The 27457-nt window shown below is 39.8% G+C and overlaps 2 protein-coding genes across 7 annotated transcripts in view; both read right to left on the bottom strand.

Annotated features, from left to right (window-relative positions):
• adgre5a (adhesion G protein-coupled receptor E5a) overlaps positions 1–27457 on the bottom strand; it is a 201719-nt gene that overhangs the window by 42380 nt on the left and 131882 nt on the right. The window lies entirely within an intron of this gene.
• LOC129430475 (4-galactosyl-N-acetylglucosaminide 3-alpha-L-fucosyltransferase 9-like) lies at positions 361–2241 on the bottom strand. Its single transcript, XM_055187706.2, has one exon. It carries the CDS (start codon positions 2036–2038, stop codon positions 1346–1348), a length of 693 nt encoding a protein of 230 aa, XP_055043681.2. The 5' UTR covers positions 2039–2241; the 3' UTR covers positions 361–1345.

Here is a 27457-nt window from a genome sequence, read left to right as displayed (position 1 = left end):
TATATATATATATATATATATATATATATATACATACACACACACACACACACACACACACACACACACACACACACAAATGTAAATGTTTCTTAAATACATACATGAATATGTATTTATATATACATAATAATCACACACAGCATACACATATATTATGCAAAAAAGTACTTTTATTTTGATTAATATATGCCCAGCCCTAAAATAAACCCAGAAAATGTTTGTATTTGACCCAACAATTACAACCCAGTGGGCTGGGCTCATTCCTTTCTGCTGGGTTGAAAATATAAAGCAATTCATTTATTGAAATTATGACAATGAAAAATAAGAAAGTTTAGACATTGATATTCAGAAACAATGTATGAGTTATTTATATTTATTCATGTTGAAACGTAACAGTGGGGAAAGTATGCAGTACAAAAACAACTGTGGAAATAATTAGTCTATAAAACAGTGTCAAGACTCAAAATAATGTTATACAATTTGTACATCAATTTGACCTGAAAATGCTGAGCTTTGTCCTCCTATGTAAAATAAAAAATATATAATACATTCAATCATAACCCCGTACATAAAGTAATCACAGTATATAGATTAACTCACCATAACAAAAAGAAGTAACAATAGAGTGCAGTGCAATCGAAAAAGAAAACCTGGATCAGGTTTTCACTTGCCCTGCCAAAATTTTCCCTAGCCCCACTATAAAAATTTCAGTGTCTGTCACATATTTAAAAATAATAATTCAAAAGTCAAACATAATTGTATACATATTCAACAGACATGCTCACAACTTTTCTGTTTTGCCTATAAACTGACAGCAAACTGTGCAAAATATTGCATCATTTATTTTGTCATGTTTTACCCAAGTAACTGTCTGCTTCCAAAATGTTAAATAATATGTATATTATTGATGAAAATATATTTTAGTGACTGAAGGTGAAGCACTGGCCTGATCGGGCAAGTGACAATACTTTTTACTGGCCCGAATGTCTCTCACGCTTGCCGTTATAAACGTTCTGAGGTGTGCAATTATTTTCTGGGAAACGCATGGCGAATGTAGTTCCGGGCAGCTCTCTTGACCGCATTACCGTTCCATATCACTTCGCATAGTGTAATAACGGACTAACAAAAACAACATGACAGACGATTGGGAAGGATAAAAAAATTGGTGGTTGAAAGACACTGACTGCTGAGATATATCGTCATTTTCCATTACAAAATTCACCAGTGATTGGTTTTAGTGCATCATAAATAAAGACTTTAAATCCCTTTCAATATTCAAAATATAAACCTCTAAAGAATCTGTCAAAGGGTCAATTTTTATTACCAGTGTTAGCAAAGGCATTTAGTTGTCCATGTTTATGGGATCCCAATACCAGTTGTTGAGATTTACAAAAACTTGATAGTCCTTCTTCATACGTATGTACTGACAGGCACGGCACGCATGTTGTCCTGGATAATCAACAAGTTTCACTTCAAAGTTTTTTCTCCAATTAAAATACTTTTTGTACTCTTCAACATTCTTGTCCAGTGTCAGCAGATATTTAGCCAGTTCTTGAGGGCTGGAGAAATCGTCCACGTGGATAAAAGCATCTTTTGGCACAAATCTTTCATATATGTATCTTGGAGGGCCAAGAGCCACTGGCACTGATCCCAGATTAAGTGGATTGAACAGCTTTTCTGTCATATAGTCATAATGCATGTCTGTGTTCTCAAATGATAAATAAAACTTACAACTTGTCAATAGTTCTTTGTATTCTTCATAACTTACAGATTTTCCAAAATGCCGCCCAACCGCATGAATGTTAATGTGTTTTTTCAGTTCATTATAGTATTTTACCCGTTTAAACGCATCATTCCAATTACTCACGATCCAACAAACTAACTTGTCCTTTTTCTCCAGAACTCCAGGGAATATCTTATCCTCTTTATCTTCGGTTTTAAGCATCATTTGCTCACGAATGGCAATATCAGCATCTCGCCGGTAATTTAGTGTCACATTAAACAGGTTGTTCAGACCATTAAAGGCGGAGTCCATGATGTTTGAAAGCCAATGTTGATATTTGAAATCACCTAAACAAACACGCCCCTACCCCAATAGAATCTGGACCTTCTGTTGATAGACCCGCCCCACACATACGCAACCCGGCATTTGATTTGATTTGATTGGCTATAAGTGTGTTTTGGTAGTCGGCCCGTCTTCTTTTCCAAAGCGTTTTTCAAACATCTTGGACTCCGCCTTTAAGTCTCCTTGTGTTTAGTGGGGACTCAAAGTGCATCCATATCCATTTCTGAAAGAAGGGCCTTGGTTCTGGGGGTAAATTTGACAGGTCGTTCTTAATGTCTCTGTGATTTATCAGCACTCCATGGGCCTTGCTGTAGAGTTCTTTGTCGTCAGTTAAATGACAGCCGTCTATGTTAAATTTGGCACTGCAGGAATTCAAGTCAAACTTTCTTCCAAATGGCCACAGCCATATCAGTAGGATTGTGTCATTTTCCAGAGGCTTCTTTTTTACTGTTGTAAAAATGTTGGCCTTCGTTGATCCTTCATGACAATCAAAATAATACTGACGTGCAAAATATATAATTAATCCAATGGACAAAATGATAAGCCACACTTTGAGCCTGCAGTGGATTTTGTTTTGATCTGTGGAGAAGATAAATTAAGAGTTTAGACACTGTAGTATAGTTTCAAAAACAGAGCTCAAGACTAACTTTTTTCAGTGGTTGCACTGGTGCACCCAAACTTTTGACCACATCGCATTTAACGCCACAGTTTTACAAGCACCCAACACTGTTAATCTGCACGAGGATGCTGGCATCCTAAAGAGTTATTTATTTACATTAATTCAAAGTTAATGTTAGTTTAAATGTACTTACCTCGAAAAACTATACGGCATTAAAAAGCGTTAAGACTTAAGATTCAGTATTTGACCTTATTCAGAAAATCCTATAGTGACAGTAATGTCTTCATGTTTGTCAGGAGTTATGAATTTGTATTAAAAAGTATGACCCTCAGTCGCTGTCATTGAAAAACATCTTCCTGCATGGCTGACATGAAAGCACACTCAACAACTCAATGTTCATTTGGGGCTTTTTTATTCAAAGTGTGCATATTTTGAGAAATATTTATTCCATTTTAAATATTTACTTTAAATGTCTTCAGGGATGTGTAACATGTAATCCAAATTTATTCCATACACAGCAATGGCTTTAGCCATTCACACTCTGTTTGTCTGTTTTATTCATACGTGAAGCTAGAGGGCGCTCGTGAAAGACTGTCTCATTATGACAACTTAAATGAAGAAGACGTAGTGTCACGAGGAGATCGCCGTTTTATTCAATAACAGGCAAATTAAGATGTTGTGATGTTTTAAAGCATGGAGACAATAAACACAATTGAGATGATATATGATTTATCTGTGTTTTTCATGCTATGTCGGGTATTTTATAACAATATTGTATATTTATAATGCTATGCTAATCGAGCATAAATAGCATAAAATAGTTCTGTAAAATCTCATTTTGTGATCAGAAAACACACCAGATCACGTACGGTTGTTTAAAGCACTCGACTTTAAAGTATTTTTTTTATAAATCCCTTTATTTGTCGTGTTTTAATGATGGGCTGATCGAACTCGTTACTTGCTGTACTGTATAACATTAATGTTAACATTACACGTGCTGTTAACATGCTCTGGAGATATGAGATATGTTTTAGGAATAATTTTGACTGGTAAAGCTTCTTTATAGGTAACCTTAAGCTTCTTTTTTAAAGAAAGGCGTTTGATACAAAGAAATGAGGGATTAAAACCCTGAAAAGTAAAATTACATTTTTTTTCAATTGCTAAACAAGCACAACTGGAGTTACATGTGCAAAACTCTAACTACAGTCTGCACTACCAACAATCACCTTAACTAAACATTTCACATCACCTGCAAAACTCACTCCCAGCAACACTACTCTTAACACATGGCTCAGTGCAGCCAAACACTATGAACAACCATCACTGAGATAACACACACTGTCACTCAGAACACACTGAGAGGAAAACACTAGCATCAAACACCAATACAGAAAATACAAATCTTTACAGTTTGAAAAATTTCAGTGACTTCATACCAAGTAATACTTTCTTCCAAGAAAAGAGTAACATTCTTTCACATGATGTATTTATATTTTTAGAACATAACAATCTTTAAGGTAAATTAAACGCTTAGGTTACTCACGTAACCCCGGTTCCCTGAAATAACGGGAACGAGCATTGCGTCAGTTGCTGACGCTATGGAGGAAACTCCTGTTTACTCCGCGATTGAAGCCTATTGGTTAACGTCTGTAGAAATACAGACCAATGACGTTTGAGCCCGCGCGTGGCGTGGCACATGTCCTTATATAAGCCCGCAATCAAGCGTCAAGAGCTCATTATTATTCGACTGAAGTGCGCAGCCGAATAACACTCGCTGCATAGACGTTTGTAGCACGGCCAGCTACGCAATGCTCGTTCACGTTATTTCAGGGAACCGGGGTTACGTGAGTAACCTAAGCGTTCCCTTTTAATACGGTTCACTTCGCATTGCGTCAGTTGCTGACGCTATGGGGGAACGTAATCCCATCACGCCGTGCATACACAACGGACTGAAGTGCCTTACAGGAGAGACACTGTATGTGGCCCTATATTCAGCATATTCACAGCTTTAAAAGCAAAATGTAAGCACCATATAAAATGTTAACGCGCATACGGTGGGGTTTTAAACGCACCGGGAAGCACATAACATAGCACAAGACGGCGAGATCAAAGAGCGCGCCGCGGGTGTGCGAGAATTAAGTAAGTTCAGAGTCACATTAGTGAGCTCGCTGAGTGCACCGCGTGTACATATAAAATGCATGAATGAGCGTGCATGGTTAAGCAGAGAGAACCTGCGCTCGTAGGGCAGGGACGTCTAAGCTGTAAAATCTGACAAACGTAGACGGCGAAGACCAGCCGGCCGCGTTGCAGATATCAAGAATAGATACTCCTGTAAACCAAGCCCATGATGAAGCCAACTTCGCGCAGAGTGGGCTCTAATATCATAGCTCATGAGGAAGGCGTGAACCAGTGCGATGGCTTCAACGCATATAATTAAAACCATATTATGCATACAGGTGAGCTTATGGGTACACCTTTTAATGCAACAAACCCCAGTAGCGCGCAAGGCAGGGATGTCGAAGCTATAAAATTGACAACGTGGACGGCGAGGACCAGCAGCCGGCACAAATGTCAAAAATGAGAAACCTCTAAGACCATGCCCGAGATAAAGCTAATCCACACATGGAGTAGATTTAACCACGAGTGAGCATCATTTGTTAAGGGAGGTGATAACTTCAACAATTCATAAATAACCTGTGTTGACAGGTGCGCTAGTGAGTGATCTGTGAAGCAGACAAGGATAGATAGACTTTGCATGAAGACGCCTCGCGAAAGGGGTCCTAGCAGCTTGTTTCATCGTGTAATAAGGCATGTAGGTCGTGTCTCACGGATGCAATCTCCACACGTCCGTCGTAACGGGGGAATATGTCTGCACCTTGGTGGTTTAAGCACGAGATGCATAACACTCTGATTGAACATATCTTATAAAAGCGATGCAATGAGCTTATAAAGGAGATGACTAGGCAGCTTGTACAGGGGGCGAGATCTCAGCCTAGCTCGGTGAATAATGAAAACCACCGTAGTTTGCTCGACCGCATTATCACAATAACACGGTCGAGAGTGCTGCAGTGCTAAAATCACCCCCTTAAATGGACTGTGTGTACAGTACGAGGTGATTGATATGAGACAAACGGGCGTTCCCCGCACCGAAGGCTGATTGCCGTCGGAAGGCGTGTCCAACCCACAACAGATGCTGGGCAAGCTCGTAACGATAGCACTTCATGCAGCCGTGTGTAACTCAAAGCATAAGTGTCCCAGCCGTCAGCTCGGGGCGGGACCTTTGCTTAGTCAAACTGAAGTGGTCTTATGAACAGAATGCCACAATATTCAGCTTTCTGGGACTTGCTAGGGGGGTACGTGAGCCCGTCTTAAATGAGATGCCGCACGTCTGACTGTGAGCGCGCTCTGGTGTTAAGCTCGCTTTCCGAGCGTCATAAATGAAACTCATTGTGGCGGGTAGCAAGCTCACTTGAGGTTGATATTACTCTTAATTTCTCCGAGTATTGGAGCGGAGCGGAGGTGTGAGCATCTTTGGATCCACTGATATAAACTAGCCATATGGCCGAAAAACGTCGTAAACCCCTTGCCTGTAAGCTTTTGAGTGGCCGTCCAGAGAGGGCGCGATTCAAACGCTTGGAGCCATGAAAAGGTCTGAGGCTGCCGTCTCTCTAGTAAGAGAAAATAACAGCCGTAAGACTGTGCTCACTTGCACTGTCAGTATCGTAGTGGAAAAACTGAGGTGGACTGCGAGCGAATTTCAGCGAGAAAGCATTTGAATTATTGTTTAGAATCCAGCCTGGTGTCTCGGGAATGGATCGCCAAACCGGGGTTTTTCGGCGAGTGTCGATACAACTATGGACGGCGGGCCGTGTGTGCGTATATTGACTGCTTGTCGGTAAGGCAAAAAAGTGTCAATACACAGAAATTGCTCTTAGAGAGGAATTCAATACCATTCGACCTCACTGTAGTGGCGAACAACCGACAGTATTACATGTGAATAGAGCTGCAACTATCGACTATTTTCTCAATCGATTAGTCTATCGATTATTTTTTCGATTAGTCGAATAGTCTAATGTATGATGATTTTTCATAATAATGATTTTTTTTTCACAGACAACTAATAAATGTAACATCTGCTATTAATGCCAACATTTTATTTAAACATTTTAACAAATTAAACAACAATTTCCAACATGGAAAATAAAGTGGCAGTGCAAGAAAAATATAACTGAAATCACATAAAAACAATCCAGCATAAATTCAGCCCAACATAAAGTGCAAAATGGGCATTATTCACCATAAACAAAAATATTCTAAGGATTATTTTATATAATTCATAGACAAATAATAAAGGTAACAACATTTGCTATTAATGCCAAGTTGCCGGCATTAAGCATTTTCCTATTTAAACAAACAAACATTTCCAAAATAAAAATAAAGTGGCAGTGCCAAGGAAAATATAACAGATCACAATAACAAGTTAAACACAAATTCACCCCACATAAACTGTGCAAAATGGGCATTTTTTAACTTGCACAATAAAATAGGCATATATTAATACCTGAAAATAAAAAAGTCACAAAATTAAATATATAAAACCTGAATAAACATCAACTTAAACATTGAACTTTTCTGAAGTTCTGGGTAAAAAAATGTCTAGCTAGAATGATGGTGGAGGAATGTAAGCATGTCTACATGCTCTGCAGTCAGACTTGCTCTTTTCTTGGTCACAATGTTTCCGGCAGCAGAAAAGAGGCGTTCGGATGGGGTGGATGTTGCAGGAATAGACAAGTATGTCTTTGCCATTATGGCCAAGGTAGGAAACCTTCCTTCATTTACCTTCCACCAGTTGAGAGGATTTTCATTCTTTTGGATAGGTGGTTCACTTAAATACATTAGTACCTCATTCCCCACCATTACACTTTCAGTTTCATCATTACCTTTTTCATTGTCTCCCTCAGTGTTGCTGGGCTCATCTGAATCTTCAAAACCCAGCAAAGTGTCCAGCAGAGACACTGGCCTTCTCTCTGAAGCGAGGGGTATGGCATTCGCGTCCTCCGGTTCCACATTAAGTTGCTGTGTTTCCTCTCTCTCACTTTTTTTTGTTGCAGTGCAAGAGCTTGAATTTTGACTTGCACTTTAAGGCTCTCTTCTTCCGACAGAAACCTAAGTTTTCGAAATCGTGGGTCAAGAGCAGCAGCAATAATACATACATTATGTGCATCATCTCTGTATGTGGTCTCTTTCATCCATCGAGAAGCAATCTCTTCTGCCGCAGCAGCTTGAAAAGCCTTGACAGCTGTGGTCTCAAATGATGTGTTCTGTGCTGACTTTTGAAGGCCCTTCACCAGTGGAGGTAGAGCAGAAACAGTGACATAATCCTGTGCACTTAGGAAGACTGTAGCACACTCAAAGGGCTTTAGGGCTTGTTCGAGTTCTTCAAGTAGGCTCCACTGATCACCCTTCAGATCCAGGTAGCGCTTCCCTCGCTGTGTGACTTCAGGGTCTGAAAGGGTTGCTGTCACGGGCCACCTCTGTTCCAGCAAGCGACGGATCATGTAAAATGTACTATTCCATCTTACTGATACATCTTGTGTTAGATTATGCTGAGGAGTACCCATTTGTTGCTGCTTGGCTTTGAGCTTGGTGCTGGCCAGCTCGCTCTTTTTGAAATGTTCTACAAGGCATCTTGCAGCACTTACTGTCTTGTTGATCTGCGCATTCTTTAGAGCATGGTTCACGATTAGCTGCAGTGTATGGCCAGCACACCTGAGTGAAGTAACCCTGCGCCTCTCTTCCAGGATTCTTAAAGCTGCAACAACATTAGCAGCGTTGTCATGTACAACAACCAACACTTTAGCCATGGATATACCAAATTTCTCTGCTGCTTGTTCCACCCACTCAGCAATATTTTCAGCTGTATGACGTTCTTCGAGTGGCATTGTGGTCAGGTTATAGGAAATCAGCTCCCAGTTTTCGTTAATAAAATGACAGGTGACACCCAAGTATGCCTCAGTGGCTATACTTGTCCATGCATCTGTTGTGAGAGTGATTTTTGTTTTGACCTTTTTGAGTGAAGTTTTCACTTTCTCAAGTGTCATCTCATATTTGTTTTCCATTAATGTAGTGAAATGGGGCCTGCTGGGAAGTGTGTACCCTGGACATAATGTGCTGACCATCTCACGGAAGCCGTGACCTTCCACAATCGAAAGAGGCCTCATATCCTTCACAATCATTTTGAGAATGCTGTCAGTAATCCCAGCGGCCATAATGGGTGTGCATACAGTGGCATTCCGTTTTTGAAAAAAATCGGACACACAGCTTTGCCTTTTCCTGAGAAACAAAACAAACATTTCAACATGAAATCTATGTGAAATTTCAATTAATTAACCAATAACAATAATTACAAATGTTAAGATTTATGCAGTGCAGGCAAAGGTGTGTTTTAGGAAAGGTGTTTATTACAGCTGCGTTCACTATTGAGACTGATAACAGTAGCTGTTGAACATCTCTTCAACTTAACTGTCACAACAGTATTTTAACCATGAAATGTTTTTCAGGTGGCTATAAAGCAAAAGGTATTTTTTATTAAAAATACAACAAAACTTTATCCAAACCAATGTAACAAAGTAAATTAGGTAAATGTACAATTTTATTACACTTTCTTCTAATATTTAATAAGCAGCGTTTACGCTGCTGTTACTTTAAAGTAAAGCGGTCACATGCACGTGTGACAGTAACGGATTATTTCATAACTTCTTATTAATATAAAACATGTCCCGCTCTTTATTTACTGTTTCAACATACTGCCCAGATGCGACGCGATGTCGCGTCAGTCAGGCGCCTTGCAGTTCGTATTAAATAAAGATGTAAACGCAGCTGTATTAAGCTCAACATAGTGTATAGCTTGCATTCTATTGCTGTGTAAAAACATACAGTAATAGTTCAAATACTTACGCTGCCGTCTCGTCGTTTTGAGGTCGGAGAGCGCCAGGATGCTTTCGTTTAAGGTGTTCGTGCATAGATGTCGTGCTGCTGTGGTATGCCATCTCCATTTTGCACAATGTGCAGAGCACCATTTTATTCGGTCTTTGCTGGAAGAATTCCCAAACTTTTGACCTCGTTCTGGCTGTTTGGTTTAACGCCGGATTGACCGTATCACTGTGAGCTGACGCCGCCATCGTTTCAAATGATAAATGTAAACAGTGCGAAGCATCGACGCGCTTCCGGCAAATCGACGTAATTACGTAATCGACGTAATCGACTTGGTCGACGCGTCGTTCCAGCCCTACATGTGAATGTTTCTGGATAAACATTTCAGGGCAGTCCAGCCGAGGCGCGACTTAACCCTTCCTCTCCCAGACAGTCTGTTCTCTGTCGACGCAGCTATGCTGCGGTTAAGACCAGAGCTTGGCCGTTCAGGTGCCCGAGCCTCTGTAGTGACGGTGACCAGAGCGGCTCACAGCAGAGCAGTATGTCTAGGTGGTTTGATGTCAGACTGAACCCATATGCAGAGAGGAAATATGCCGTTTTGCCGTTTATTAAAAAGGGCAGAAAAAACGGGATATATAAGAAATGTACCAATATTCAGTGCACAGATATAGGACGGGACTGAATAAGGGGAGGTGTTCGGGCCTCAGCATATTATCAAACAAATTCGTTCTGCCGCTGATTCCGTCTAAGCCACAGAGAAATGACAGGGCAGACAAACATAGTGAGCTCTACCCAAGTGAGACAGACGCAGGCCGGTTAGGCTCTTATAATAAGTGTTCTTAGTGCTCCAATAGCAACGTGTTCGCCCTATCGTTCAGACGAATGAGATCGTGCTGCTCCAGGAGGGGAGGGGGCATGAAGCTCTGTATTCGCTGAACACTAGACAGCTGCACTTAGAGGCAAGGAGCTGTAAGACCGCGTGCTAACTCTAAGAAGCCACTAAGAGACCTCGCCACTGCGGAGGGAGGAGCGAGGGACTCCGCGAGCGTAGAACACAAGTGGCTGTGTTATGACAGAGAACAGGGGTCGGACCCGCCCGTGTTTGCTTGTCCTTATGGCGCTCGCTTTGTGTCAATTGGAGACGAGACTGACAAGCACGACAGATAACACACGTGTATACGTGCGTGTACGTCTCCATTTGTTTTATATGGAGACGTACACGCAAATATCACGTCGCGTAAACACGTCAATAACGTGTAGCTGTTGATCTATACAGACGTCACGTTGGCGTCACGTTAGAAATCACCGTGTGGATTACGTCTGTATGTAGAAACGTCTAAAGGACATGCGTCTGCCATACGTCTGAAGAACGTGCGTCTGTCTGGCGCGTGAACCGGTCTATTTTTCATTATTGTCTTATACATTTACTGAGCACTTGCTATTAAATCAATGATGAATATCAGACAGGGGCACTTCAGGGGCCAATCAGATTTCATTGGCCAATTGTCATTAGAGATAATCATGTTTATTTTGGCAAAGTTTACGTAGGACTACATTTGATTATATCTAATGCTGAATTTCTGTACCATACATCATGTATCCCAATGCTAGACGTAACTTTGTTATTGAAGTGTACTGTCATGTATTGTCATACGATCTGCTGAGGGGAAAATAAAACAGCAGTATGCTAAAAAATTAAGATAAAGTGTTTTATTATTGTATTAAACTGTTGTATTAAAAGTGTTCTATTTTTTTATTGCTTCAACTAGGCTACTACTGAGGATGTAATGTCATTACATTTAAAACTATTTAAGATAAATGTACTATTTAATAGAGCTATAAACATCGAAGTATTTATAAGTCTAGCAGTTTATTAAATCTTAGCCTGACTACAATTTTTTGCAACTACAATCTTGAGAGCATACAAAAATCTCACCCAAAGTCAGACAAAACAATTTACAGCTCGGATAAATACACAGAGGAGCAGTAATAGAGAAGCAACTGATGCATTTTGTTTATGGAAAAACAAACACTTGAAACTAAATTAAAACAAGAAATTACCACTAATTCATCTAACCAGTAGATGGCTGCAGAGGACCACTTGCATTATCACTTCCACTCCCTAAATCGACTAGAGTAGAGAAAATACTGACCCATAGAACAATTATGATTCATGCTTTCCTTTATCCCCCCAAAAATTATTTTCTTTAAAACACCTTTGATAATCAATAAAAATTGATTTTGTTTGTTTAAATGTACGGTTGTACTTTGTGTTCACTGTATACTTTACTTTGTTGTCCCCCAGGGGAAATTTGTCTTGGGCCTCACAATCACTGCATTACAAACGTACACAGCTCATACATGGCAATTAGAAAACAACAGTTACACATACAACCCACACACACACACACACACACACACACAGTACACACATTACAACAAGGAACAATCCAGTCCAAAGCTCCAAACTGGGTAACGTACAAACAACCGGCTATTTATCATTAATCATCTTTATGGCAGTTGGAATAAAAGAGTTTTTATATGCATTTAATTTGCATTTTGGTACTCTGAAACGTCTACCTGAAGGTATAGGAGGACAAACTCCTTATACAAGATGTGTGTGGGGTTATCTAAAATTTTCCGTGCCTCCCTGAGAACTGACTTTTTATAGAGTGCCTGCATGTAGCCCTGGTCTGAATGACCTACAATCTTTAGTGCAGTTTTAACCAGACGCCCCAACCTGGACTTTAACTGAACTTTCAAATTGCCATACTAGGTCTGCATGCCATACTGTATAACATTCTCTAAGATTATATGGAAAAATAAGAACAAGAGCCCGCTAACGACACCATACAGTCTCAATCTTCTAAAAAAATACATCCTCTGCCGGAGCTTAGAACAAAGACTTTCTATATGAACATGCCATGTAAGTGAGCAGTCCATAAAAACACAAAGATATTTATAAGAAGAGACCTGACGTATATGAAGAGACCTGACGTATGGGAGTGCTATGGATACTCACTAAACTTGATTCAGAAACTGCTCTAGGGTCAAAGATCATTTCCTCAGTCTTTTTCACATTCACAACTAGATGGTGAGCGTCACACCAATCTACAAACTGCTTAATTTTGGAGGGATAGGATGCTGTGTCTTGATCCCTATATAATAAGCCCAAGATGGCAGTGTCATCTGAAAATTTAACAATATAATTGTGTGGGTGTTTACTCACACAGTCATTTGTGTAGATGGTAAAGAGGACTGGGGAACTCACACACCCCCGAGGGGCCCCTGTGCTTATAGGCTTTAGTTGTGAAACTTCTTTATTGACTCTAACATACTACATCCTATTTGTTAAGAAAGAATAGTACCATCTAATAATAAAGGGGCTAACACACATATTCTTCAGACTTTCTAACAGTAAATAGGGCTGTATTGTATTGAACGCTGAACAAAAGTCAATAAAGAAAAGACGTGCATAGGCCTTAGTGTCCTCAAGGACCAGGTGGGTGATGCTACTTATGGCATCGCCTGTGCTTCTCTGGCATTTGTAGGCAAACTGCCAGGAATCAAGTTTGTGGCCTACCTGAGTTTTTAAAAGACAAACCATGTATTTCTCAAGACATTTCATGACTATTGAAGTCAAAGCTATTGGTGTAAAATCATTATTTTCTACAGGACATTGACATTAACAGGGTAACATTGTGTTATAGATCATTTACAGCCAAGATTATGTCATTAAAACATTAAAATATAACATGCCATATGAACCAACAACAGCGCATATAATTACCTAGATTGCAATTTATAATGCAGCAACTTTAAATTCACATGTTTCAATTCTGTGTGATTGAATTTGGAAAATAATTTTTAAATATAATGAAAATCTGCAAACTGAGAATTTTTTTTTGAGGATTTAAAAAAATATTTACAATTATGTTCCTGTAGTAAGAAGTTTTCATCTTTAAAATTGTATTAGAAAATCATATGTCCTTTTGAAAGAAGTGGAACATTTGCCAAAATATAACAATGCCTTGCCGCCACCTACTGGCGGTCTTATTTTTTATTTAGTTTTATATATGTTTGGGTTCCTTTAATTTTGGCATTTACAAGTTTATATGAGCTTGCTAGGATTTCATTTTTATAACAGATACACAGAGCATAAGGATGTCCGGCCTAGTCTAGTTTATTTTATTATTCATTTTAGTATATTTCCTGTCCCAATGCATGCATTTGTTGTGAGATTACCTTTTTGATCAAAGTATATTGCCTTGATTTTTCTCAAGGATGTTATATTTACTTTAAAAGTCTATTTTAAATAGCTATTTATGTGATATTTCTATATGCTGTTGAAATTACTTATGTAATTTGAAAATATCTTAAATGATCGGATTTTACAGCAGGGGCGTAGGCAGAAATTTTATTTTGGGCGGGCCGGGGCAAAACTGGGTGGGCCACTAGTTTATATTAGAATAAAATGACTTAAATAATAATTAAACATAAGAGTAGAAAAAAGAATAGACAATCTGCAAAAAGCAATTTTCGGCGAAGGCAATAATAAAACACTGTCTAAATATGTTCAACCAACACATAGCTCAATAAAGGCTGGACAAACCAGGCCAGGCAGTCTTATTTAGGCTAGTCAGTAGTGCAAAAACAGTTCACCTGAAATAAAGTAGGCTAAAAGTAACAGGAAATTGAAATAATGAAAACTCTCAGCAGAGCACGGTTTGAAATAAATAACAACACACTGCCTAATTTATATTAAATCAACCATATACAGTGCAATCAGCCTGGTGGAAATTAAGCTTTTGTGCCAAAAAATAGCAACTCGTTTAAATTAAACAATGTAACTTAACCTATAAGGCATACGTCTATACACAACACACCACTTTCAGTTAAATCACTTCCCGAGCAAAAATTAAGGAAATTAGTTAAACAACAGGCTTACCTTTGTTGTTTTCTTTCTACAAAACAAGACGCAAACGCCTGGGTTTAATGTTGAAAACAGAAATGATCTCATTATACTCCAAAGAGTCACAGAGTTATTTTTCAAAAAACAAAAGGCACAGGTTTTTGAGCCGAGTAGTACTCGTGGATTCAAATTGGGTTGTACGTGGTTCCAGTAGGGCCGTTAGATCGGCGGGTCAACCTGTGTCAGTCTGACCGGAGAGCGCACTGGAACTGCCGCCAGGGAGCAAGCGGCAACCGGCGCCGCCAGCGCGCCTGACTAGCCGCCTTGTGGGTTGATGAGTCTGAAGAACTGGGCTGGTAGGACTCGGCAGATGGAGGCAGTGGCGTATCGTCTTCCTCAACTCTTGCTTTTTTAAATAACACATTTAAGAAACTTTAGCCATTATTGTGGCAATTTTAATATTAGCTAAAAAAGCAGTTAGCAACGTTAGCTGGCTGGCTGCCAGAGCCCGTCGCTCCCCACAGAGTCTACCTGTCAGAACCCCTAGCAACCAATTACGTTCCGGAGGCTTCCTACAACTATTTAGAAAGCAAATTATACACACACCGGTCAACAATAAATCAGGATTATATTAATGTATTTTCTTAAATACATTTGAATAATAAAAATAAACAAAAAATGTATTTGGATTAAACTTTCCTGGGCGGGCCAGGAAGTTATGTGGGCGGGCCAGTGCCGCCCTGGCCCATTACTGGCTACGCCCCTGTTTTACAGCCATCACTGTTTGAATGGTGTCCTAAATAACACAAGCCCTACATACAAGTAACTGTATAACAGTTTATGTGCACTATTTTGAAATTAGACACGATAAGTATGACGTTAAGACGAACGCACGTTCTCCACGCGCATATAAATTAGACACGGTAGTATGACGTTAAGACGAACGCACGTTCTCCACGCGTATAACAGACGCACGTTCTTTACGCTAGTGATGGGAGAAACGAAGCTTTTCGAAACTTCGAATCAATTGAACCAATTGCTTTGAAAATTGATTCAGTTTTTCGAAGCAGTTCGAAACCCACACACGCTGGCGACCCCTGCTGGCCAAAATAGTGTAAAAGCAAATGTATCCAAACATTTTACACTTTTTTTTACAAAATAATAGCAAGATTTTTATTAAAATATGTTACAAAAAATTATTTAACTTAATTAAGACATAGTTAAAAGTGTATTATGTGTTTTTAGATTTATTTAGGGCAAACAAATGAATAAAACTAACTACCCTTTTAATTATGCATATTTTTGTCATTAAATCTGTCTATAAACAAAAAGTAGACAACATGGCAGTGTTATTAGTCAGAAGGATAAATGTTTTATGAAGTTTCATAATAAAACTGACCCGAGTTCATAAACATATTAGACACTGATCATGTGATCAACTCCCCCTAGTGGTGAACCATCGGATTTTCGAAACGTTTCGAAACAGTTATGACGTAATGAAGCCTCGTTTGCTAAAATCACGTGACTTGGGCCAGTTTGAAACAAGCTCCGAACCACTGATTCGAAACAAAAGATTCGTAAATGTTTCGAAGCCTCATGAAGCAGTGCTTCGAAAACGGCCATCACTACTTTACGCGCATGTCACGCGCACGTTAACACGTCTTTAAGCTTGGTTTGGAAAGAAATGACACAAAGCGAGCGCCATAGTCCTATCCATATATCTTAGTTCTACGGCTCCGCCGCTTGTTCATCTCAACAAGAGAGGAACAGCAGAGTGGAGCATGTAACACAGATGGAACAGCCATGCATCGTAGGAGTGGTCATCACCCGGCGATGCACTCGGAGGGAATTCATAGGAGCGTGCCAGAGATTTTGCCACTGAATGTGAGAGGAGCGAGGGACTCTGTGAGTGTAAAGCATGAACGGTTGCGTTGTGACGGAACACAGGGGGGGATAGCCAGTGTGTGCTTGTGTATGCATCCATCTTAAGGCCCGGGTATACTTTTTTTCCGCGTCCGCGTCCGGCTCGCGCGCGTCCGGCTCGCGCGCAGCTTTCCGAGTATAGTCCCCGCGGCTACACGCGGATGGCCACGTTCGACACTATACGCAATACAAATGATTTCTTATTCAAATTATTAGTCTAACAGGCTGTCAGGGCAGCACTGATTTGGAGACATTTACAGCTTTAAGCCGAAAGTATACTAGGGACGTCCGCGTACGCGCGCCGTCCGCATGACGTCATTTTCGTCATCAAGAGGGTCCGCGCGGACCGTCCGCGTGCAGCCCAAAATTTGAGACCGCGCGGACAGTGCGCGTACAGTCCGCGTACTACAGCGCATGCGCGTGAAAATATTTAGGCAGGGCACTCCACTATAAACAATTATACAAAGGAAATAGACAGCATTTGCACACACACTATCGTTTTTCTTCTTTAACTTTTACTTCTTCCAAGAACAGAAAGCCCTGGAGCATGTTTGTTTGATTCCTGTTCTTTGTTGTCTTGTTGTTTGTTCTAAACGGTGTTTGCAATGGTGGATCAGTTACTTTTCTTCACCTATCCTAATGTTTTAATGTAAATGTCTCCAAATCAGTGCTGCCCTGACAGCCTGTTAGACTAATAATTTGAATAAGAAATCATTTGTATTGCGTATAGTGTCGAACGCGGCCATCCGCGTGTAGCCGCGGGGACTATACTCGGAAAGCTGCCCGGACGCGTGCGCGCCCGAGCCGGACGCGGACGCGGAAAAAAAGTATACCCGGGCCTTTAGTATCACGGCTCGCCGGGTGTTCGTCGCAACGAGAGAGGAACAGCAGGGGGAGCACGAAACATGAATAGGACAACAGTGCATATGAGAGCGGTTTTGGCGTGGGAGGTCCATTTAAAAACGAGTTGAATTTTGGTCTTGGATGTTAGACCCGCATTTTACTCTTGTCTATTGAGTCCCGACCTGCATCTACAACGCAAATGACACGTTAATATTATTACACCCGTTACATCAAATATTATGCGGTTCACCCGCGGGTACCCCGACCCCGCTGTTTCGTCTGAAAACAGATAAAACAGTCTCACCGTCTGCCTCGAGTTTCTATTACCAACGTTCTTCTCTTCCACGGGAATAATGTAAGTTTCCTTACAAACAGATTCGACTATTAATGTCTTGCAGTTGCATATAAGTAGTATTCAGTATTTAGCCTTTTGTTTTTGGACAAATATCCTATCATTTAATGTGAAACTTTGTGAGTGTCTATCTAAAGCACAGAAGATTGATTGACAGCTGAGCGGTCAGCAGCGCGCTACTGCGCTTATAGCCTATATTCTGAATAACTAATGACCCAACTACCAGATAAGTTGATAATATGAGTACAGTGATTCCAAATGAATGTCCAAAAAACTCGTAATATGTTAAATCGAAAGTTTAATAATGTCTTTTCTCACAGCCCTGCGTCCGTGTATATGCGCCGGTGAACATCAAATGCGTGATGACCTTGCACCTTAAATTACCCTAAATTTATAGTCATAAAGATAAAAGTAAAACAATATTCGAAACTTCAAATTATGTATTTTTATTTGTGTAAACTGTAAACTCACAATAAGGAGAAAACTTTGTGCTTATTTAAAATCATTAAAAACATGACGTGCTTTCTGCTGCTTTTGGTCAGCGCGTCACAAAAAAAAGAAAAAAAAGAAACTCAAATACTTTTTTATTCGTTTTGTCAATTTAATTATTATTTAAGTGTTACATATTTCGTATAGGCTTATTTATTTTATTATTATTTCTCAAAACAGAGACGTAGCCTAATCATCCTCTGTTGATTTAAATCTATTTGTTCATTAAACTAAACCCATGGAAGAAACTATGATACTTTAGGAGATTTATTTATAAATGAGTTAACAACGCGAATCCAGAAAGGGAATTTACAGTGGGGCAAAAAAGTATTTAGTCAGCTACCAATTGTTCAAGTTCTCACACTTAAAAAGATGAGAGAGGCCTGTAATTTTTGTCAAAGGTACACGTCAACTATGAGAGACAAAATGAGAAAAAAAATCCAGAAAATCACACCGTCTGACCTCCCAAGAATCCATTTGCAAATTATGGTGAAAAATAAGTACTTGGTCAACAACAAAAGTTTATGTCAATACTTTGTTATATACCCTTTGTTGGCAATGACAGAGATCAAACGTTTTCTGTAAGTCTCCACAAGGTTTTTACATATTGTTGCTGGTACTTTGGCCCATTCCTCCATGCAGATCTCCTCTAGAGCAGTGATGTTTTGGGGCTGTCGCTGGGCAACACGGAATTTCAACTCCCTCCAAAGATTTTCTATGGGGTTGAGATCTGGAGACTGGCTAGGCCACTCCAGGACCTTGAAATTATTCTTACGAAACCACTCCTTCTTTGCCCGGGCGGTATGTTTGGGATCACTGCCATACTGAAAGATCCAGCCACGTTTCATCTTCAATGCCCTTGCTGACGAAAGGAGGTTTTGAGTCAAAATCTCACGATACATGGCCCCATTCATTCTTTCCTTAACTCGGATCAGTTGTCCTGGTCCCTTTGCAAAAAAACAGACCCAAAGCATGAGGTTTCCACCCCCATGCTTCACAGTAGGTATGGTGTTCTTTGAATGCAACTCAGCATCTTTCTCCTCCAAACACAAGAAGTTGAGTTTCTACCTAAAAGTTATGTTTTGGTTTCATCTGACCATATGACATTCTCCCACTCTTCTTCTGGATCATCCAAATGCTCTCTAGCAAACTTCAGACGGGTCCGAACATGTACTGGCTTAAGCAGGTGGACACATCTGGCACTGCAGGAATTGAGTCCCTGGCTGCATAGTGTGTTACTGATGGTAGCCTTTGTTACTTTGGTCCCAGCTCTCTGCAGGTCATTCACTAGGTTCCCCCATGTGGTTCTGGGATTTTTGCTCACCATTCTGGTGATAATTTTTACCCTACGGGATGAGATCTTGCGTGGAGCCCCAGATCGAGGGACATTATCAGTGTTCTTGTATGTCTTTCATTTTCTAATAATTGCTCTCACAGTTGATTTCTTCACACCAAGCTGCTTACCTATTGCAGATTCAGTCTTCCCAGCCTGGTGCAGGTCTACAATTTTGTTTCTGGTGTCCTTTGACAGCTCTTTGGTCTTGGCCATAGTTGAGTTTGCATTCTGACTGTTTTAGGTTGTGGACAGGTGTCTTTTATACTGCTAACAAGTTCAAACAGGTGCCATTAATACAGGTAAGAAGTGGAGGACAGAGGATCCTCTTAAAGAAGAAGTTACAGGTCTGTGAGAGAAAGAAATCTTGCTTTTTTGTTATTGACCAAATACTTATTTTCCACCATAAATCGCAAACAAATTCTCAAAAAATCAGACAATGTGATTCTCTGGATTTCCTTCCCCATTCCGTCTCTCATAGTTGAAGTGTACCTATGATGAAAATTACAGGCCTTTCTCATCTTTTTAAGTGGGAGAACTTGCACAATTGGTGGTTGACTAAATACTTTTTTGCCCCACTGTATTTCTAAGACAGCCAGTCTGGCAGGGCGGACATTTCTGTAGCTTTTTTGCGAGCTCCCGCCGTGGGTTTTGTCTAGAAGGGATACAGCAAATGCCGAAAAGTTAAGGATTAGAATTGGAGGTAGGATTATTAGGATGAAAACAGCGGCTCTGGTTAAATGAGATACAAATTTCGTGTGAAATTTTGTGTTTAGAGTTGGGTTTGGTTGAAGGATTAGGATAAAACAGTGGTCATCCAGCGAGATTTCGCTTGCTGTATCCCTTCTATCTACAACCGCAGGCGTGGCGGGGATGTTTAAGGCATGGCGGGCCGCCACGGTAGAATGTATAAAGCGGAAACACTGCTGTTATACTTCTGTTTTTGACATAATTACTACAACACGACTGAACTGAACAAACCCTTATAATAATAATAATCATCATAATCACTCCCTCTTTGCATACAAAGTCATAAATAAAGGGGTCTGAAAGAGTGATTAATAATATTAATTTAATGAATAATGTAGAAACTATATTCCCAATACATGGACCATTCCAAACACCCCTATCATTTAGTCAGAAATGGACTGATCCAAAGTTCGCGCTGCGGTTGTCAGGTAACGGAGCGGGAGAGAGAACCATATAGCTGCATGTTGTACATAGTTTATAAAGTAAAACAGGTGGATTAAGTGCCTTTTTTGAGATATAATATGGTTGTCTTGACCAGCCACCTGTAGCCTTCAGCAATCCAACCAGTAGTTAGCAAAGAGATTTTACAAATAATATCACTCACTGACTGGAATACTACATTCAGGAAAGTAACAAACAAAACGGCTTATACATCACTGAATTTCTTAACTGGTAATGTTATTTGATGTCAGAATAATTCATATTTTGTTGTTATAGCTTATGAAATGGCTGTTGACAGCGCTGTTTATCTATGCATTTACTCACGCATTAACTGTATCAAACTGTGACCGCTTGCGGAGGTAATAAATAATCAATTAATATTCATAGACATTTATTTAGATATTTTAGCAAAATAATGTTTATCTGGTAAATGTTAATGTAACAGAGTAAATCTTGTTAAAAGTTAGCTACATGTGGTGGCTGTGCTTCAGCCTTCAACCCCGGTAAGTGAACAGCATATGAACGTGATTTTACGATGCTAATGATAAGCATAAATAACAGAAAAAATAATTTAATTTAGCATTTTTAATTCCAGCAAGCATTAATTCATGGCTGTTTTTATTCATGCAAAGCTTCGTCGTTATTGGGACCGGATTTTATGGATCAGCGTGACTGATCAGTTTGTCTTTATTCTTGGACAAGCTGCATACATTGCTTTTAATGTATCAACTTATTTAACATAACATACATTAATGCACAAATAAGATGTGTTATAAATGCCTTCAAATATGCAAAGTAAGTATACTCAAAGACCTTGTAATGAAGTCGCGTCACAACGCCTTCATATTTGCTGTGCACGCTGCTGCTGCTGCTGTGGGCTCCTCTTCTCAGTTGCGTCCAGCGCGCAATTCTCTCGTTTATCGGTCAATCTGATATTACAAAACCGATATCCGATCATCGTAAAATGCTCAAATATCGGGGGGAAATATCGGAAAACAGATAAATTGGTCGATCTCTAATTGAAAGGGAACTTGGAAGTTTGTTTCAATAATCTGTAGTAATTTACGGAATTACAGTACAGTTTTTACAGACGCTAGGACACATTTCTCAATACTTAGGTCACTTTTCAAAACTCTTCACACAGTTCTCCTAACAAACTTTCAGCTTGGCAAAGCAGTTCATTTCACATTAAAAATGTACTACAGCTACCAAAACACTTTATTCAGGTCTCAAATCAACTCATTCTTCCAGAACACTAGCAAAGGTTGACAGACGACAAACACACTTTGTCACCCACAAAACAATTACCTAAAAAACACTAACAACATGTAGCATTATACAATGTTTTCTCTGTTTATAATTCACTGCATTATGTGTTACTGGAATGAATCAGACATGATGCAGTATTCTTCAGTATTTTATGTAGTTTATTTTTAGTTTTTTTGCACTCCACGTAATTCCAAAATACAAGAATTTGTATACACACCATCCACTGATACAGATACAATAGTCAGACCCGTCGCCAGACCTCAGTCTTAAGGGGGGCATATGAAATGCATGGGAGGGCACACTTATTATTAGCCTACAGTACGTATACTTATAATAATATATACCCTATTCGCGCAGCACGTAATCACCACGTTAAACAACCATCAGCAATATGACCCGATAGCCTATAGCCTACACACCACATTACATATAGAAACAATTTTATGACTATCCATAAATCTATACAACATATTACATGTAACACCAGAGACATCTCTCAAACATTGCATTTTAAAGCAGTCAACAGAGGGATATGCATTGCCATGAGACACGTACACACACACACACACACATTCACACACACGCACGCAGACTTTGAACCTACGGTACTGTGGAGGCAAGCGCTGTCGTCTCTCCCTCCCCTCCTGTCGGTACAGCGGCAGGCGGCGTTTCTCAGAGCAGAAGCTCCTCATTACAGTTTTTTCCAATTGCTAACACACAATTTTGCAAACTAGTCTGGTTTTATCAAAAAACTTAACACAATTTACAAAACCACACACCCAAATAGCAAAATACCACATATATCCTGCAAAATGAAGCACTCCAATCTAAACTACATATAACATTATCAAAATCAAACTTTGACACAAATTGGAACACACTTAATTCATATTACCAGATTTTTGTCTAACCAACTACACACAGTTGGGCATAATGAAAAGTGCACTTTTCTTTAGTATGCTTTGCCATAATACTAAAATATGTATTAGATTGTTCACATGCACAAAAATATTTGCAGATACACACACATGCTGTTGAATTTTTTTTATTTTTCACCAAACAAGTCACAACGCCTCGTCCACATCCCAAGCAATATATTCCCTTGCCAGACATCGGGGGAGAAGCGCCTTGAGCGCCTTATCCATCCCTAAATTGCACCAACATCAATCTCATCACATGTCTCTTCCATAGTCTGCAAAAGAGGCATGCGCACAAAGGGCTGGTGGTCATATACCTTCCATATAACTCTTCTATGGGGTTCAAAAATGGCAAGTATGGTGGGAGGTATTGCACGAAAATGTTTGGTAGTCAGCAAACCAGTTTTGGACTGGGGCTGCACGATGAAAGCTCACGTTGTGCCATACTACAACATACCGGTTTCTTTGGTCTGCATCATTCATACACTCTGATGGTATGAGAATGTTGTGGAGTCTTTCTAGAAATGTGAGAATATGGGCTGTGTTGTATGGTCCAAGGTTGGCATGACGGTGGAGGACACCATCCATATTGGAGATGGCAGCACACATTGTGATGTTCCCACCACGTTAGCCAGGATCATCTATAATGGCTCTGTGGCCAATGACATTCCTGTGGTCTTTTCTAGTGCTTACATCCTGATTGAAGTGTTAACAATTAACCATTCAGGTGTTTGGGCAGGTGGCACATACATTGGCCATTTAGCTCGTGTAGTGTCATTTTGAATGGTAGTGTTTTGAAAAGGCAAACATGTGACTTTATGTCAGATTGTTGTGTCTTGTGCAGAGAACCGTATTCAGTGCATTTAAAAAGTGCCATTGTTAATTGCAAAATGTGTGTAAAGCAGAAAATGTGTTAAGACTTTTGGAGACTTGAGAAGAGTTGTTGCTCTCTGTGTGTCAGTTTAAATAGTTGTGCTGTTCATGTAATTTTAGTGTGTTAACAATTGGAAAAAACTGTAATAAAGTGTCCACTCGGAATTAAACTTGTGAGTGAGGTCCTGTTCAGAAGCAAGCTGAATCACCGCAGTGAACAAGTCCATATCTTCTGAATGTAGTAGTATGTTAGGCCCGGGGTCGGGCTCCACGGTAGAGGTCTTCACGGGTCCACTTAGATCCGAAAACCCGAGGTCCGACCCGAGACCCGATCGGGTTTGGGTCTAAAAGTTTCACATGTGCCTCGGACACGGGTCGGGTACAATAATAGCGGCATCGGGTCTCGGGTAATTTAAAAATGAATGTGTTTTTTCTGAACAGACCCGAACTCTCTCGCCTGTGTGCGTCAATGTCCTTTTCAAACCTCTCATCTGTTTGCCAAGAGCGCCTGCGACATTGTGTGGTTGTCGGAAGGTTCATTTTCGTTGAGACAAACATGTCAGTCAATTATAAATTTACATTTTAGCGGTTAAGTTACGTTGGTGTCGTCGTCAGATAACAAAGTAAAAACCAATGGAGCAGCTCGCCAAATTGGTTGCAAGGCCACCGGAGTTCTTTCTATCTGACTGCTGCGCGTCTTTGGAGACTGTTGTTGGGCTTTTAACCATTTGCGGATAATATCCATCTTAAAGCAGTATAGCTAAGCGAAAACTCATCCAGTTTAAAAAAAGTGCGGTAACTGTTGAGCGGCTACACTGACGTAGGCTACGTCACGTACGTGTCGTACGTAGCCTCGTGATAGGCTGTTGCAGTGTAGCTAGATTCCCATTAATCAAACAAAATCACACCATTGTTTTTTATATTTTTAATGTTTTAATTATAAAGAATACAACATTAATGCAACACAAAATTAGCAACATTAATAATTTAAAATGACAGTATTTTTTTAAATACTGGGGGGGGCACAAGCGTCCTTGAGGGCGGGCCCGGCCCCCTAAGGCCAGCCCATAGCGACGGGTGTGACAATAGTAATGCTAATCTACTCGGTCTTCTCCATTTGGCCAATTGTATTTATAGCATTTATTTTTAAGATTTAAAATCTATTTCATTAAAATATTACTGTAGAAATGTAGCAAATTGCTGTCTATTCAGTTTTGTATTATGCTATTGTTTTGAACATAAGTTTAACAGTTTTGAAAACAGTATGTAAGCATGTGCAAATTGTCCTGTATAAAGAGTTTTGGCAGTTGTTGTGTCTAAGTGAGAAAATAATTTATGAAATTTGAGAGATGTAGTCATTGAATGCATTTTGTGCCAAAGCAATGATAACTGATTCTCAGTTTAGCCCACATAGACTTCTGTTGTGCTCACTGTGTGAAGAGTTTTGCAAAAGTGACCTAAGTATTGAGAAATGTGTCCTAGCGTCATGAGAACTGTAATGAGAAAAAAGCTAGTAACTAAAAGTTTGTAATTCTGTAATAATTAAGTACTGTAATTCGAACAAATAATTGAGGGGCTAATCCTGCCTCTCTCTAGCATCAGGCCACTCCCTGCCACCCTTCTCCCTCCACAAACCGCCACTCCCTGCCACCCTTCACAAACCGCCACTCCCTGCCACCCTTCACAAACCTCCACTCCCTGCCACCCTTCTCCCTCCACAAACCCGTATTTCTTGTTCCATTTCCAAAATTAGTCTTTCTGAGCTCTACCTCCGGTCCTTTGAATTATTTGAAAATAATGCACACCTGTGGTGTAACGGCACTCCGCTTCGCGTCGTGCCGCATTACCACCTTGGTGTGCATTATTTTCATATAATTCAATGGCCCGTCGTCAATTATTCCTTACATATATATATGTGTGTGTGTGTGTGTGTGTGTGTGTGTGTGTGTGTGTGTGTGTGTGTGTGTGTGTGTGTGTGTGTACCTGGTAATTATCAAGTTAGATAGGAATACCAGTGTTTTTGTGACCTTGTGGGGACATTTTCCATGAGGAAACAAGCTTATAAATCAAACAAAATGATGTTTCTTGAAAATGTGAAGTAGGAGAAGGGTTACTGTGATGGTTGGGGTTAGGGAATGGGGTAGGTTAGGGGAATAGAATATACAGTTTGTACAGTATAAAATGCATTACGCCTATGGAATGTCCCCACAAAACATGGAAACCAGAATGTGTGTGTGTGTGTGTGTGTGTGTGTGTGTGTGTGTGGTGTATGTGTGTGTGTGTACCTGGTAATTATCATGTGGTGGGGACCAATTGTCCATGGAACATGGAAACCAGGATGTGTGTGTGTGCTCACTACAAAGTCTAAAACAAGACACCTGCTTAGCCTGTTTGAAAGGCACAAGGCTGAAATCAATTATGTTTTGAATGTGTGGTTTTGACAGCAGTGGGTTAGCATTTGAACAAAGTGCTAGAAATCCACAGTGTTGTGCAGGTTGTGGTTAAAGTCATCCCTACAGAAAAATCCAGCTTAGACCAGCATAAGCTGGTAGCTGGTTTTTGCTGGTTTAAGGTGGCACTAGCTGGTTTACGCTGGTCCTCCCAGCCTGACAAAGCTGGTGGTGGGCATGCTGGTGGGTCAGCTGGTCTTCCAGCCTGACTAGCTAAGTCCAGCTGACCCACCAGCATGCCCACCACAGCTAGACCAGCTTGCTATACCAGCTTCCTACACCAGCAAAACCAGCTAAAACCAAGCTGGGAGAACAGCTTATGCTGGTATTATGCTGGTGTTCAAGCAATGAAAAATGAACTAGAGTTTGGTCCACATGAACTGCTGATGTGCAGACTGTAAGAGTTTTACACACGTGACTCCATTTGTGCCCACTCTTGTTTAGCAATCGAAAAAAACAAACAAACCTGTAAATATACCCTTTGAAAGTAATTAAAACACATTTACAAAACATAATTAATATGAATCTGACATCTTATAGTACTGTTTAAATAAGTGTGTTAAACTAGTGTGGTGTTGTGTGTGATTAAATTCAGTGACACTCATCATCTTAATTATAAAATAACCTCACAGTTGACTTAAATCTCAAAATGTAAGATGTTAATTTACACTAAAAATGACTGGGTTAAATCTAAGTATATATTTATGATCGCCAGGTAATATTAATGGACTGATAAGTGTATTCATGAAAAGGATAGCTTGTAATTTTTTTCTTAAGTAAATTCGAGAAATTGTTAAGAAATGTTTGAGAATTGCACATCATTCTTACGAACTTCTTATAATTTATCTTAAGAACGTTCTTATTTTTTGACTCAAAGATGTTTTCGTGAATCCGGTTAGTCCTAATTTAACTTTCGTTTTTAGAACCGGTTGGAAACTGCTGTTAGTTTACCGAGGCATGTAAGTTACTCGCTTTTAGACGTTTGTTTCACCTTCCGTAGCCTATTGTTGTCCACCTTAAATGTCGATAGATGAGACGACAGAGTTATTAAATAAAATATAACGCTAGATTACCGAATTTAGCATCCGCAACGCACTTTAAATCCGTTATACACAAGTCATAAATTTTTTTTTTTTAGTCTGTAAGTTTACTCTAGTTTGCCATAACTCTATTTTTACTTTAGTCGATACAGCAATAATCTGCACATACAGTGCAAATTGCGACACAGCTAAAGATAGCTACGTTATATGCTCTTGTTTTGGGGTCTCGTGTACACAGCTACATC

This window comes from Misgurnus anguillicaudatus, chromosome 19, assembly GCF_027580225.2.
Source record: "Misgurnus anguillicaudatus chromosome 19, ASM2758022v2, whole genome shotgun sequence".
In the NCBI taxonomy this organism is placed as follows: Eukaryota; Metazoa; Chordata; class Actinopteri; order Cypriniformes; family Cobitidae; genus Misgurnus; species Misgurnus anguillicaudatus.
The sequence above is the reverse complement of the archived record's forward strand: the minus strand, read 5'-3'. Positions and strand labels throughout refer to the sequence as shown.

Coding starts and splice junctions, on each gene's coding strand:
- LOC129430475 (XM_055187706.2), bottom strand. CDS start 2,038: ATGGACTCCGCCTTTAATGGTCTGAACAACCTGTTTAATGTGACACTA.